Source organism: Scaptodrosophila lebanonensis, unplaced genomic scaffold (assembly GCF_003285725.1).
Source record: "Scaptodrosophila lebanonensis strain 11010-0011.00,11010-0021.00 unplaced genomic scaffold, SlebRS2 tig00000053-arrow-pilon, whole genome shotgun sequence".
NCBI lineage: Eukaryota > Metazoa > Arthropoda > Insecta > Diptera > Drosophilidae > Scaptodrosophila > Scaptodrosophila lebanonensis.
The window spans coordinates 752,399-766,377 of NW_022060548.1; the positions used below are offsets into that span (position 1 = coordinate 752,399).

The 13,979-nt window shown below is 42.3% G+C and overlaps 1 protein-coding gene across 3 annotated transcripts in view; it reads right to left on the reverse strand.

Moving 5' to 3' along the window:
- Positions 1-908: 908 nt before the first annotated feature.
- LOC115624317 (histone-lysine N-methyltransferase, H3 lysine-79 specific) overlaps positions 909-13,979 on the reverse strand; it is a 63,262-nt gene continuing 50,191 nt past the window's right edge. For 2 of the 3 annotated variants that reach the window (XM_030518947.1, XM_030518946.1), the window contains exons 6-9: positions 9,477-13,673; positions 8,477-8,722; positions 7,878-8,405; positions 909-3,125 (exon numbers count right to left, since the gene is read on the reverse strand). In XM_030518947.1, coding sequence (XP_030374807.1) covers positions 2,083-3,125; positions 7,878-8,405; positions 8,477-8,722; positions 9,477-13,673 — 6,014 coding nt within the window. In that variant the 3' untranslated portion in view covers positions 909-2,082. Of the gene's footprint in view, positions 3,126-4,902; positions 5,383-7,877; positions 8,406-8,476; positions 8,723-9,476; positions 13,674-13,979 lie in introns of all 3 variants that reach the window. The other variant, XR_003995452.1, reaches the window with a different exon arrangement.

Sequence of the window (13,979 nt, forward strand, 5' to 3'; positions counted from 1 at the left end):
CTTTAGGGTTTTTATTTACTTTCGATTTTTTACTTGCTTGCTATATGTTAAGTATGTTTTTTGTTTTTAAATTGCTTGTAAATTATTTGTTTTCCAAAAAAATTTATCTCGCATTTTTTTGTTTAATTGATTTCCTGATATTTGACTTCTCCTTGCTGCTTTTTTTCCTGTTGTATATGCTGGCTATAGCTATTTATGTATATAATTTTATATATGTATGTGTATATATATATTTATATAAAATTGTTGTTGTTGTTATTTCGCTGAGGTGGAAAATTCATTAATTAATAAGGTTACTTGTTGTTGTTGTGTTGCGGCTACGATTGCTTCCTCTTCCTGCTTCCCCTTTGCTAAACCTATTTATTCTCATTTATTGATTTATGTATAATTTAAATTTATTTGTCTTCGCCTGTCTGTTTAGTGCATTACAATACATACTTTAAAATTGCCATTTTGTTGGCCTAGAGTTTTTCCGACTAAAACATAAAAACTGTGCATAATAATATTACAAATTATTTACATCGAAACTTACACAACTAAAAAGTAAAGTGCTGTCCAACAATTACTTAACGTGCGCCCATATTTTTATATATATTTTTTATTATTAATGTTTGGAAGCGTCGAATTTCTTTCTCTCTTTAAACAGGAACGGGTCAGTTTTAGTTTCTTATTTATTTTTGCAGGTTGGTCCCAATACGGCTCGAAGAAATGTGAGGAAATGAACTAACTAAAAAAAATGTTAAATTATAATAACAGCAGTTGTAAGGAACAGCAGTCTGTAAAAGAGGCGGACCGTGTCGGTTGCGAGTCAGTTACGTTTACAGCGCTGTAACAGCGCTGTACGTTAACATTGCTCAGCTCTGTTATAAAGCAGCTGTTAGATGAATTGAAAAACAAAACACAGAATCTCTGTCAATTAGTTTACAATTTATTTTAAAAAATTATAAGAAAACACGCGATTTTGAATTCGCTAATTAGGTTAAAAAACATATCCATATATATATGATTTGAAAAAACGCAATAATAAAACTTTTAATTTAAATTAAACAATAAAATACATAAAAATTATAAATAATAATAATAATGGTCGCAGGGAAATCAGTAACATTGTTCATCAGCAATTGGTGCCTTACTAACTATCTAACTAAATACATTACATATGTATAGTACATACAGATTAATCAGTTAAAAAATGCAACTATATAACTTAAAACAGAAACTTTCTCTTGTAAATAGAACTGCACACAAAAGCATATATAGAATAAGTTACTTAAATATAAACACAATTCATTTAGTTAAAATTAATGTAAACTAAAGTATTAATTTGAAAAATAAACAAAACAGACTAAAACTGAGCAGAAACATTACGTGGTGTGGCGTTGGGGGGCGGTTGCAACAACAAAAATATGGTCGAAGTAAAAGAACATAATGGCGAGTCACTGTTAAAGCTGTCTATAAACACTCTTAACATGCTGTTCAATTTTAACAGCGGGAGAGAGAGAGGAAGAGCAGGCAAACTTTATACTCAATCCGCACTATGGGGAACGGTGACTTCCGAACCAGCTCATTGAGCCGCGGCACTGTTATTTCTTTAAATGAAGTGGATACTCGTAGCTTTAAAAAAAATTAATATACAGGTCTGTTACCGTCCCCGAATTCTTAGAAAATATGAGAAATCGGAATTGGAAATTACGCAAATTCGGTCAAATGATTGAACAAATTGGCTTAAATAGTCGATAGTGAAGCTGCGCAGCAAGTTTAAAATTTGTCGTTTGCTAATTCAAATTTCGCCTTTTCGAAAGAACTTGGGTACGAAAACAGACCTAATATTTTATATTAGGGGAAATTTAGTATTATTAATTCGTTAAAAATTGATTCAAAAAATGTCTGTAGAAAATCACAAAAGTGTAAAAATCTCACAAATCAATTTCTGTTTCGGAATCAAAATCCCCCAATCAGCAGTGAAACCTCATTGCCCGCTCTTTACAATTTCTTAACCCACTACAATATTGTGTTTGCTTTTATGGGGGCCCTTTACATCGTATTCTTCAGCAATTTAACTAAGTTATAATTTGAATACAACTAATTAGTCGTTGTGTTTGCGTTGCTGGCGCCATTTGCCGGAGGTGGCGGCAACGATACATCCCCAGTATTGCTCTTGCTATCCAGTGACCAATCCCAATCTTTGCCTTTGGGCCTAAACTTGGACGACTTGTGATGATGGTGCTGCTGTTGCTGATAGCTGGCGGATTGGCTCTGGTGTGGTGATTTCTCTTTTGGGGACTTGCCAGACTTCCCACCACTGGAGAGTGGATTATTGGAGGTGGCAGCACTGCCCAACTCATGACTGCCCCCGTTACCAGCAGCATCGGCGGCCGTGGGTGGCGCACTCGAATTCGAGTAGGCAAGAAGTTCATCGCAATCGTATTCCCAATTCCGTTCGCAGAACTTTTTCTTGTAATGCTTCTCAGAACTGCTCTTCGACTTACGCTGATACTTCAATGGTATTTTGAGTGCAGCTTCCTGCGCCAGCACAGGTGGGGGAGGCGTCGCCACTGCGGCCGTTGGACTCGGTGTCCTGGGCAGCCCAATATCGGATAGTGGCGGCGATTCAATTGCACTGGGATCGACCGGCGAGACTGTCTTCAGAGAATTGCTGCCCGCATGCAGCGATGAGGAGGTGGTCGACTTCATGCTGCTGTCGCTCAAATGATCGATGCTCATCGAGTGCTGCGCCTGCTGCTGCTGTCCGGACTGAAGCTGTCCAGATTGTCCAGATTGCAGCTGTTGTTGCTGGTGATGATGAAGATGGCTTAAGTGGTTGCTGCCGGCGTGACTGTAGAGACTGGAGCTGCTGCTGCTGCCACCGCTGCTGATGGGCAAGTCCAGCTGGGAGGAGGTCGAAGAAGTGGACAAAAAGGTGCGTGCGGCATCCGAGTTGCTGCTGCTGTGGGTAATGCCCGAATCCGGGGAGGTGTTGCAGCTGATGGAGGCGGGCACGGTGTCGCCGTCAATGGAGCGCCGTGTCTTGTCTAGCTCAGTGGAGGCGAAGGCCACCAGACGATCAAAGCCTGAGCTCACGCGATGTTGCCAATGGGATTCATCGTCCGCAGCAATCACATCGTCTATATCACAATAGAGGAGGGAAATGAGAAAAGCAACAATATTAGTAAATAGTTATGGTTAATGTTGAAGTTTTGTGCACTCCGAAATATGCAAGGTATTGTCCTAAAATTTGAAAAATCGATAACTAATTGTATATACAATCATAGTATTTTTTCAAGCCTTTTTAAACTTTTTTAAACATGAGAGAATTCAATTTAATTGAGCCGCTATTGTTATAATTATATTTTTATACCCTGTACCCAAAGGGTACAAGGGTATATTAGTTTTGTGCGAGTGCACATGGAACACACAGAAGGAGGCTTGGTAGACCCCACAAAGTATATATATTCTTGATCAGCATGACAAGCCGAGTCGATATAGCCATGTCCGTCTGTCCGTCTGTCCGTCTGTCCGTCTGTCTGTCTGTCTGTCTGTCTGTATGAACGCAAGGATCTCCGAAAGTATAAGAGCTAGAATAACCAAACTTGGTATACAGATTCTCCTGAGACCGAGAAAGGACGAGTTTGTTCATTTTTTCTGATCCACCCCCCCACTCCCCCCCTATTACCGATTTTCTATAACTCCCGTAATTCTTGGAATTTTGAACTAAAATTTGGTAGTTACATTAGATTAGTAATTATATATCCGTATACCAAGTTTCATTATGATAGAATGATCGGAAAGAAAGTTATAGCCATATAACCAGGCCCAATGCACACATACATACATATGTACAAGTACACAAACACGCATAAGGCACGATTCTGATGTAAATGTAAATGTATGTATGCATGCATGGAATATTTTATATTTAATTAATTAATATTTAGTTAATTAATTAAATTAATTTAGTTAATTAATTTAATTAAATTAATTAATTAATTTAATTACTTTTTTATGGGGTGGTACAGGGTATTTAAGAGTTGAGCCTGCTCGACTTTAGCATTCCTTTCTTGTTATCATTTAAAAAGACGTTATTTTTTGTTTCTTCATTTCCCTAATCTTCGAATGGTTCGGAAAAAATTTAGAACATATACAAAAAAATTGAAGAAAGCTGTTTTTAATATGTAAAATTTTTTTTTTAATAACTGGTCTATATTCATAAAGAAGCTCTCTAATATTGCATTTAACATTTTTCTTTATTACTTTTAAATATTGTATTTAAAACACAATTTAATAAAATGTAGGAAAAGTACTAGCATTTGAAAAACGATTTAAACAACTTTTTAAAATAGTAACGAAAATGTTAGGAACCTTTTGATATTACTTAAAAAAATGTACCATATTTCGTACATATTAATTTATTTAAAAAGCAATTTCTGATTTAAATATTAGTTGAAGTTGAATTTTTCATAAAGCTATTAAAAGAACGACTTTTCACATTTTAGGACGATTTGCTTAAAGCTAGTTTTTCGATTGAGGCGTGTGTGTTGAATTCTGCTTAGACTAAGCTGTGGTTTCTCGATATGGATAGGCATTTATTCATATACATATGTGTGTGTGTTTGTGTGAGTTGTTGTTGGTGCGTGTGGGGTGCATGATCAGCATTTACAGTTAATGTCGGATGAGTGGGTTCTGAACTTTGCGTCGTGTAGCTAAGCCCTAGGAAGCCGCAGTACAGTTGCGTGCAAAAACTCAAAAGTAAATAATGTTGTATGTGTAACAAAAAAAATCGGTTAAAAATAATAAATGATAAAAAATAAAATGATTACAAAATAATAATAATAGAAATAATGTTTTTTAATAATAAATAAGAGGTTAAAAAAAAACCAACCAATTAGGCGCAACAGAACTTACCTCATGCTCGTTAAAATAGCTCAATATTTTGGCATAAATTCTGTTTCTTTGTATGCATTTTTTTTTCTGTATTTTGTTTAGTAAATTATTTAACGTAAAAAATTATGTTGTCTTTTTGTTTTTGTTTTTTTGTATCTCATAGTTTGTACTCGCTTTGCTCAACAACATACTTGGTTTTAGGTATTTTGTTTGTTTGTTTGTTTCAGTTTTTTGGTATATCGTTTTGCTTTTTGAAAATTTTGAGGTAAGTCATTCAATCAATCAATCAACCAATCGATCAATGGTCATTGGTACTGTGCGGCAAACTACTACTATCGGCAACAACCAATCCCATGCCCAGGGATGCAGTTGTCGTCGGGCCAGATAGTTTCGTTGTGCCACCTGAGGAGGACAGAGAAGTCGTTCGAAGACGTTGGTGCGCCTCAAAACGACGTCTGGGATCGTAATTAGTTATAGTACGTTGCGTTGCCAAATCGGTAACTGTATGGAGTAGAGCATATAGAAGGGATAAAGAAGAGTGGATAAGAAGAGGGGCGTGTTTTTAATAATTCAATTCAATTATTGCCAATTTTGCTTTTTTTTTTTGTTTCTTAAATTTGTTTCATATTTTATTTGTTTTCATTTTAATTTTAGTAGAGAATTTAGCAAAATTAAATACAAAATTGTAACATTCAGAGAGAGAATTGAAGGGGGTTAATAATGTATGTACAAAAGAGAACGAAAGAGCGTTAGCTTCGAGCGCCAAGCATGAATTTGTGTGTGTGTGTGGGTGAGTATTGAGCTCAGCGAGAAGAAATGTAGTATACATCAGGGCGCATGAATGACTTATTAATTAGGATGGTGTTATTTTTATTGATATTGATCGATGGGTATAAGTATATGGTTTCACAATGAATTTGTCGCATTTTTGAATTATTTACAGAATGTATATCCTTGTTGTTTTGTTGTTGTACGTATATGTATGAGTTGAGGTAACCCGTCAATGCAAACCACATTTACAATCACATATTGAAATTGGAAAGAGTTTATTGCATTCGCAATATATAGTTTACCATTCCCAATTCATTTGTATTAGGAACTCTGAGATATGCTTCAAAAAAACCTTAAAAAATAACCTCTATGAGATTAATTGAAATTAAAAAATGGAACCAACAAAAATGAAGAATTAAAAAGTATTATATTTCTTCAATTGAGTTTTGAAAGATTTGCCCATGTTTGGTTTCTCAGATAATTACATGCTACATTTTGAAATTTTTGGTTCTCACATCCGTAAATTGTTACTTTTAGCGGAATGGTAAATAATTGTCATTTATATTTCCAAAATATTATAACCTACGGATTCAAATCGGCCTCAATGCTTTCAATTGGAAAAATATTTTGTTTCTTGGGTAATGTAAAGCAAACTCTACAAATATGTTCCGAACTTTCATTTCCGATTACTTTTAAAAAGTAAAACGAATGCAATTCTGATGAATTGGTTAAATTATGTTTCCCATTTCAAAATGCATTGCAATGTTTTTTCGCTTTTGAATTTCATTTCGTAACGATTGAATGCGGGTTTAGTAGAATACATTTGTTATAAACAAATCATTATCGAAGTTCATTTCGAATCGTTTTTAATTTGGGCTTACAATCAACGTTGATTACAAAACGTGTTCTAATTTTAGTTCGATAGAAAGAGTTTTAATTTATAAACGCTTTTGTTTCAAACAAATCTATCGGCACTAATGCTACACATATGCTATATGTCCGGTCGGTTTTCATCACCCGATTACCTAACAAAATTTACGATTGACTTATTTTGACTAATTTTTCTTCTTATTAAAATACGTTCTCTGAAGGTAATTTGCTTTTCATTTTGAAATGACGTTCGCGATCTTAGAGTTATTTTTTATATAGTGCATACGTATCATGTAAAGGTTTGTTATGAATTCCATAATTTTCTTTGCATTTTTAAAAGGAACCTTATATTTCTATTGTTATTTGCGAATACGTTTGATTGTAAAACATAAATATTTAGGGAGTTCGCAACAGATGTGAGCTAAGCTATATGTTTTTATATTTTTATTTTAGATACGTTGTCAACTTTATTTTTCTAAAAGTTACACTTCAATTGTTTACTGTTCTTGTCTAGTCTTTTGGACTTTCGAACTTTGTTTCATTTGTTATTGTTGCTTCTGTTTGCGCTGTACTTTCGATGGCGAAATTAACAAATATCGGCAAATTATACAAAATAATTAAATAAAATAAATAATAAACAAAAAGCAGACTACAAAATAAAAAGTAATAATAGAGGACATAGAAGAAAGCAAAGCTACCACATTTACGAAAACACAAAACGCAACATTTAAGTGAAAAAACGTTGGGCAGTGGGTGGATGTGTTCCTGTTTTTAATTTGTGTATATAAGTACAATTATAAAGGTTTGTTTAAAATTAAACAGCTATGAAATGCTTATAGAAGGCGTTCGTTAAAAAAAAATTTAAGACAATTATTCCGAGTCAGTTTGCTGCACTTTTTCAGTGTAGGAAGTATTTGAATTTGAGGAGGAGGACGAGGAAGAGGAGGAAGATGAGGAGGAGGAGATGGAACGGTCTGTTGAGTTGGAGCTTGAAGAGGAGGATGAGTCTGAGTCTGATATAGCGCCATCTTCATCATCATCTTTCTCCTCCTCATCCTCATCGGAAGAATTTGGAAAGGGCGGGTCAGTCTGCACTGGCTGTGACATATTAGTGTGGGCTTTGCTTGAAAGATCTTCAGCTTCCAGCTGAGCCGAAGAATCGATAGCGTGTGGTGTTTCATAATTGTTGTGTGGTTGTTGTGTTTGGTGGTGGTGGTGTTGTTGTTGTTGTTCTTGTGGGTAGTGATATTGTTTGTGAAATGTGGTGGTGATATGTGCATTAGCTTCTGCTGTTGGTGCTACAGTGGTTGCATGGTGGTGCTCAGTGGTACTAGCATGGTTTACGTTTAGCTTACCATCATCGGCGGCATTGGCGCGCACTCCCACCATGGTGGGCGTCGTGCTGGTCTGATGTTGCTGATGCTGTTGTTGCGTTGGTCGCTGCAAGTGCGCCACCTGCGGTGGCTGCTGCTGCTGTTGCTGCTGATGATGATGCGCCATTGGCGGCTGACCGTGGTGGCTGCTATTGGAATGGGGACGTGAATTGGACAAATGTAGAGGCCGCTCATCACCCATAAGCGAATTGATTTCGGGACTCATCAGCAGTGGTTCAACCAACAATTTGTTATTGTTGTTGTTGCTGCGTCGACCACCGCCCGACGACATCGAAGACGACGGCGTGGGTGAGGGCGAGGAGGTAGCATGCAAGGGATGTGAAATATGATGAACGCCCGGACCCGGGAGTGGCAAACCACCATTGCTGTTGGCATAGGGATTCGACGAAGGGTGCATGTGGTGTGGTTGCTGTTGCGGTTCATAGTGTGGCATCTTGGAGGGACGTGGCTGTTGATGCGACGCCAGTGGCGAGCTGCGCTTCACACCCACTAGAAGATGAAGAGATAGAGAGAACATGTAATTGTGTGACTCAAGTGGTTCAAAGTGGTTCACAGCTTACGCTCCACTTTGTGCGGCGTCCCATTCAGATTTGGTGCATGTTGATGATAATGAGCAGCTGTCAGTTGATGTGCTTGCTGTTGCTGCTGTGGCGGTGGCGGCGGTGGTGCCTGCTGTTGGGCATAGTGCGCCATATCTGCAGGCGTCTGCAGCACCACTGCGGCCGCGGCCGCACGTCGCTGTCGTTCCTCATTCTCCTCCTTGTACTTGCGAGCTCGTACGTGATCCTGCAACGAAGCGGCGAGCCCTACAAAGGAAGGATGTACAGCATTAGTATTGATATACCAACAAGGTGGTAAAGATTTCTTCATGTATGGGAGATACGATGTGGCTGCGATTCAATTAGATTCAATTTTAGAGCCAGGCAAGGCTTTATGGAAGCCATGCGTTCTATGATTCGAGTTCTCGGCTACTTATTAAGCGCTTATCAGGATCCTAAAGTTTTTAAAAGAGTTATTTGATACAAGCGATTTTGTAGGCCTTTTCAGCTCAATCCGTTTGGAGAAAGTAACTTCAAACTACAGACTTTTCTTTTTTGTGGGTGCAGGGCAGTACAAGAGAAGAAAAGGTTTTTCGGAACGCCTTTAGAAAACTTCCCTACAAACTATGGGAATACATAGAGTCACATTCTCTTGTCCATTCTCTCTTGTACCTTTTAAAAATGATAATGCGAAATGGATCTCATTCCGAAAATCGCTTCCTGTGCCGAAACTTCAGTAGTACATTCAGAGAATACATTCCCTCCGAGCTTAATAAGTGTTAGGATTGGCTGGGATAAAATTGCCCACCAGTCCAGTATCTAAACTAATGGCCATCTGGGTCACATGTTGCACGAATCAGACACACTTGTTAAGCTTTTTTAAAGGGCTGATTTAACTATGAAATTGCGTCTCAAGGTATAAAACGTATTTTACAAAATCACATTAGGAATCAGGAAGAATTGTGTATTCGATAACGGACAAATCAAAATTTGTGTTTCTTCCGTATATTTTAGCAATTACCTTCTAGTGGCGGATTTGCGCCGTTCATGCGTGGTGTCCGCAAATTAGCACCACCGGTGGCCTTAGATTTTTGCTGCTGTTGCTGCTCCTCGTGGAAGTAGGACTCGATGCAGTTCTTCATTTCGGCGCGAGGCAATGCTACGGGTTGATAGTCCCGGGAATTGACAGATCGGGAGGCAGGTGAGGCGCGTGCTTGATATGGGGCATGGTCGCCGCTACGAGAACTGCTGGACCGGGAGAGCGATGTGGTGCTCGGCTGTTGTTGCTGCTGCTGCTGCTGCTGCTGTTGTTGTGGCAGTTGGTGGTGCTGTTGCTGTTTGGGGTCCACCTTCTGATTGTAGGCCACATGGGCTAGGGTTGCCAGATTGTTTTGATACGGCGATTTACGTTCAGCACCGCTAGCCACCGCTTGACTATAGTTTGTCGGCTGTGGCTCCTCGGTCAGTGGACGCACATGCACGCGCTCCGGCCGTTGAGCATTCAGATTGATGAGCAATCGCTCATTGGACCGTTCCCGTTCCCGCTCCCTTTCGCGTTCACGTTCACGCTCGCGTTCGGCCAAAAAGGCCCGCTCCATGACATAAGCACTGCTGTTATTGACGTTTCCAGCACCACCCCCACCACTGGCACCGACAACACCATGACGATCCACAGCACCCATAGTGCTCATATTGACAGCGGCATTAATGATGCTCTGATGCGAGATCTCGAGCGTACGTTCAATTTCCCCATTCACCAGATCTCCAATTGTCTTGCTGGACAGGGGCAGTGAACCGCCCGCTGGTGGGGGCGTTGGCTGCGGTCCATGTCCATGCTGATTGAGCTTCTCCTGCGACAGATGGCGACGTAGCGCCATCTTTGCCGGTGATACTTGTGTGTAGTCTGGCTGCGAAGAGTTCGAATCCGGTCGACTTGGCGGACGCAGATTGCCACCACCACTTGGATGAAGCGATGCCGACTCTCGACTAACGCTGCGCTCGTGCGTGAGCAGACGCTCACGTGTGGGCGCATAACCCGAACCGGCACCAGCATAATCCGAATGCGCCGAACTGGAACGCGGCAATAGTTCCAAATCTAATTGTTCGCGACTACCCGAGCGTGGCATTAGGTTCTCAGCGGGCGCCTTAAACTCCAATGGTGCATGATGAGCCGGCAGGAGCTGCGCCTGATGGTGATGATGCTGCTGCTGAAGAGTTGATGGTAAGCCCCCAGCTGCCGGATGCTGATGCTGCTGGTGGTGCACGTGCTCCTGTTCCCGCTCCCGCTCTCGTTGCTGCTGACGCTGCGCCACATGCGCCGCCGCTGCCATCATAAGGGCATGCTGCTGCTGGGTCTGCTGCTGTTGAACCATGAAGTGCTCGTAACTGTTGGCACTAACGGAGCTGCGACGACGATGGTAGTTCATGGGATCCGTGGGAGTGGGTGGTGCATTGGATGCGGCGGCTACAGCATACAGAGCCGCTGGCGATAAGTGCGATAGGTGTGTGGGTGGTGGTTGTGGCGGTGCTTGACTGTGGGGTGTTGCCACTGTTGTTGGCGTCGTCTGATGATGATTGTGGATCTGCTGGAGCTGTGGTTGTTGTGGTGCGTACTTGATCGACTCTTTGACTGCTCCATATTTGCCAATTGTGGTTTGCTTGCCTGCACCACTCTGATACTTGCCAGCATAGGCGCTGCCATAAGGTAAACTACCATTGGCTGGATTTGGAGGTAAGCCGGCGGGTGCCGGGGCCGCTGATGCTGCAGCCGCTACAGCACCACCACCTGCATTTGCGGGCAGCGGTGGTGTTATCGGCGATATGGTCGTATTGGCATTCAAATGCATCAGGCCCTGTGTGGAGACTGTAATTATGTTGTGCAGATTGTTTGGCACTTGACAGGCGGCACTGCTGGGCACCACCGGTGGCGGTAAATGATTCGCCTGATTAACGGCATGTTTACTGCGCTTTGGTGCTGGCGATTGCAACGGCGAATTCGTCGGCGGCGGCTCATGCAATGATGAGGATGGCTGTGGCGCTACCACCGCCTTGCTGCGCTGCTCCTGATCCTCATTCAGCGCCGAGGTTATGATGCTCTTAAGGCGATCCTCAAAGTTCGCCACTTTGGGGGATTCTTGAATGCTCGGACACGTTGCATTGGTCATAGAACTTTGCTTGCGTCCCAGGCCGGGTAGCTCGCATTTTGGCAGCAAGCTACCACTCACACGTCCTGGCACCACTGCTGATGGCTGCTGCTGCTGCTGTGGTTGTTGTTGTTGTTTAGGTGCAGGCATTAATGTGCTGTCCTGCGCCGGTTGCATGTAAACCGAAATGGCAGGCATTGAACCCTTGCCCAGAGATCTCTGCTGCTTTTCCTCCAAGGGCGTAATAGGTGGCAAGTTCTTTGAAGCACCACCGTTAATGTAATTGTTGAGTGGTTGCTGAAATTTGCCAGCTTCTATCTGACGCCCAGTCTCCAGAATCTTTTGCGCCAACACCTCGGGATTGCTCTCCTCGATTTTTCCCATATCTGGCACTTCAGGCCATTCCTGGGAGCGTGCGCGATTCTCACGACTGCGACGAGCATGCTTGGCACTCGCCTTCGAATTGCTAACGGTGGAGGGGCTGTTTGGCACAGAGTTATGACTTGTGATCGATGATGATGTTGAACCGACTGAGTTGCTGTGGTTTGTGGTTAGCTGCAGTGGTTGCTGCGGGCCTGCGGTGGTACCCGATGCATTGGATGTTGAGGCCAGCGTAATGTTGGTGCCTTGGGCGAGCAGTGCTGCCGCCGTTCTTCTCTCCTCTGCGGACTTCTGCAGCACATCTGTCTCCTGTTCGATGGAGGACACTTGGGCATAAAGCTTCTTCCTTTGTGTCAGCGTGTTGGCTATTTCTTTGAGTACCAACTCCTGAGCCGACGACTCGGACAACTCATTGGGCAGCTCTAGCTTTACTTTGCCATTAGCCAGACCCCCGCACATTTTCTGATATTCTGGCAAATGCTTAAGACGTAAACTCAGCAAATGTTGCTGCTCCGACTCATAGTGAGTGACCTCATTCCGGATTTTGCTTGCAGCATGTTGCAAGTCCTTGTGCCTGCTCACAATCTCCTTGGCCTTGGCAATGAGATCATTGGGCGAGGAAACATTTATGGAGAGCTCATTCATTCGAACCTTGAGCAGCGCCACACTGTCATCGATGAGCACCCGTATCTGTTTATCCAGCTGGCTGGCACGATTCTTCAGACGCGCCTTACGCTCTTGCTCCTGGGCGATTTGTTTTTGAACCTGCGGCACAAATGCACTCGACTTCATGTGCTCCATCATGGCCATGTATTGGGAGCGGAACACATCGAGTAGGATTTGCAGAGCATAGGGTGTATGGGGAGCTGCCGGAATCTCTAGTTCTGTGTGCGACATATTCTCTGTGAGCAGAGATGTCAATTGTTGATCTACAGTTCCGGGTGCTGCGGGCAACTTCTTTGTCATCACATCATGCGCTGTACTCAGCACTGTCTGCTTATGGAGAGCATCAAGACCAACAATTTTCAGAGATTTGCGACCACGTGCACCCTTCTTCATGCGACCCTTACGACCGGGACCAGGTCCCCGCATTGTTGAAACACTGCTGCCATTATCCTCCTTCGATGACGACTCTTTACTGTTGGCAGCCGATGCCGAAGCGGTGGTTGGTGTGGCCACTTCGCGTTCCGCTTCACGTTGCGCAGCGGCAGCCGCCGATTTGTTCGCAATCGCCGCCTTTCGTGTAAGCTTCTTGCGTTTCTTCTGAGTGGCTGCTCCGCGTACATTTCGCACCACAGTCGTCTGGTTGTTGCTAGTGGTGGTGTTATTGTTCTCCTCGTCATCCGACTGGGAGCTCTTCCCTTTGGAGCTGCACCAATCCGACCACACTTTACGCGTCATTGGCCCATTCGAATTGGTTGTGGTTGTTGTTGTGGTGGTGGTGCCACCACCATTTGTGGCGTCACCATCGCTTTCGGTTGAGGTATCCATGTCCAGGCTGCGTTGCTGTTGAGCCGTTGCGGCCTGTTGACGCGTCTTGGAGGCGGCTCCTGCTCCTGCTCCTGCAGTTAATCCGGACGTAACATTTGCTGGCGATTGTGTACGCGAATTCGAGTTATTATTATGATGATTGTTGTTGTTGTGAACGATGTTCGCCTCACGTTTGGCACGATCTCGGGTGGTGCGGACGGTGCCTGCAAAATAAAGATAAAAAAGAGAGAAAAGAAGGTGTCAGTGGGTTTTATTGTGCGACCTCTTTTGTCACTTATCGGTGGATTGGATATCTTCTTCCCTAACGATCAGTGATCAACAATTATTCATAACTGATTAGTGATCAGTGATCACTGATTTTTATCTGGTCAAGCCTTGAAACTAAATTGTGAAAAACGCAAGAATTTATTTTAGATACGAGTATATATACATAAATTGGTACGATGATCGATGCATGAGGCAATAGGTATGTTCGAATGATTGGTTGGCGATTGATCGTAACTTAAAAC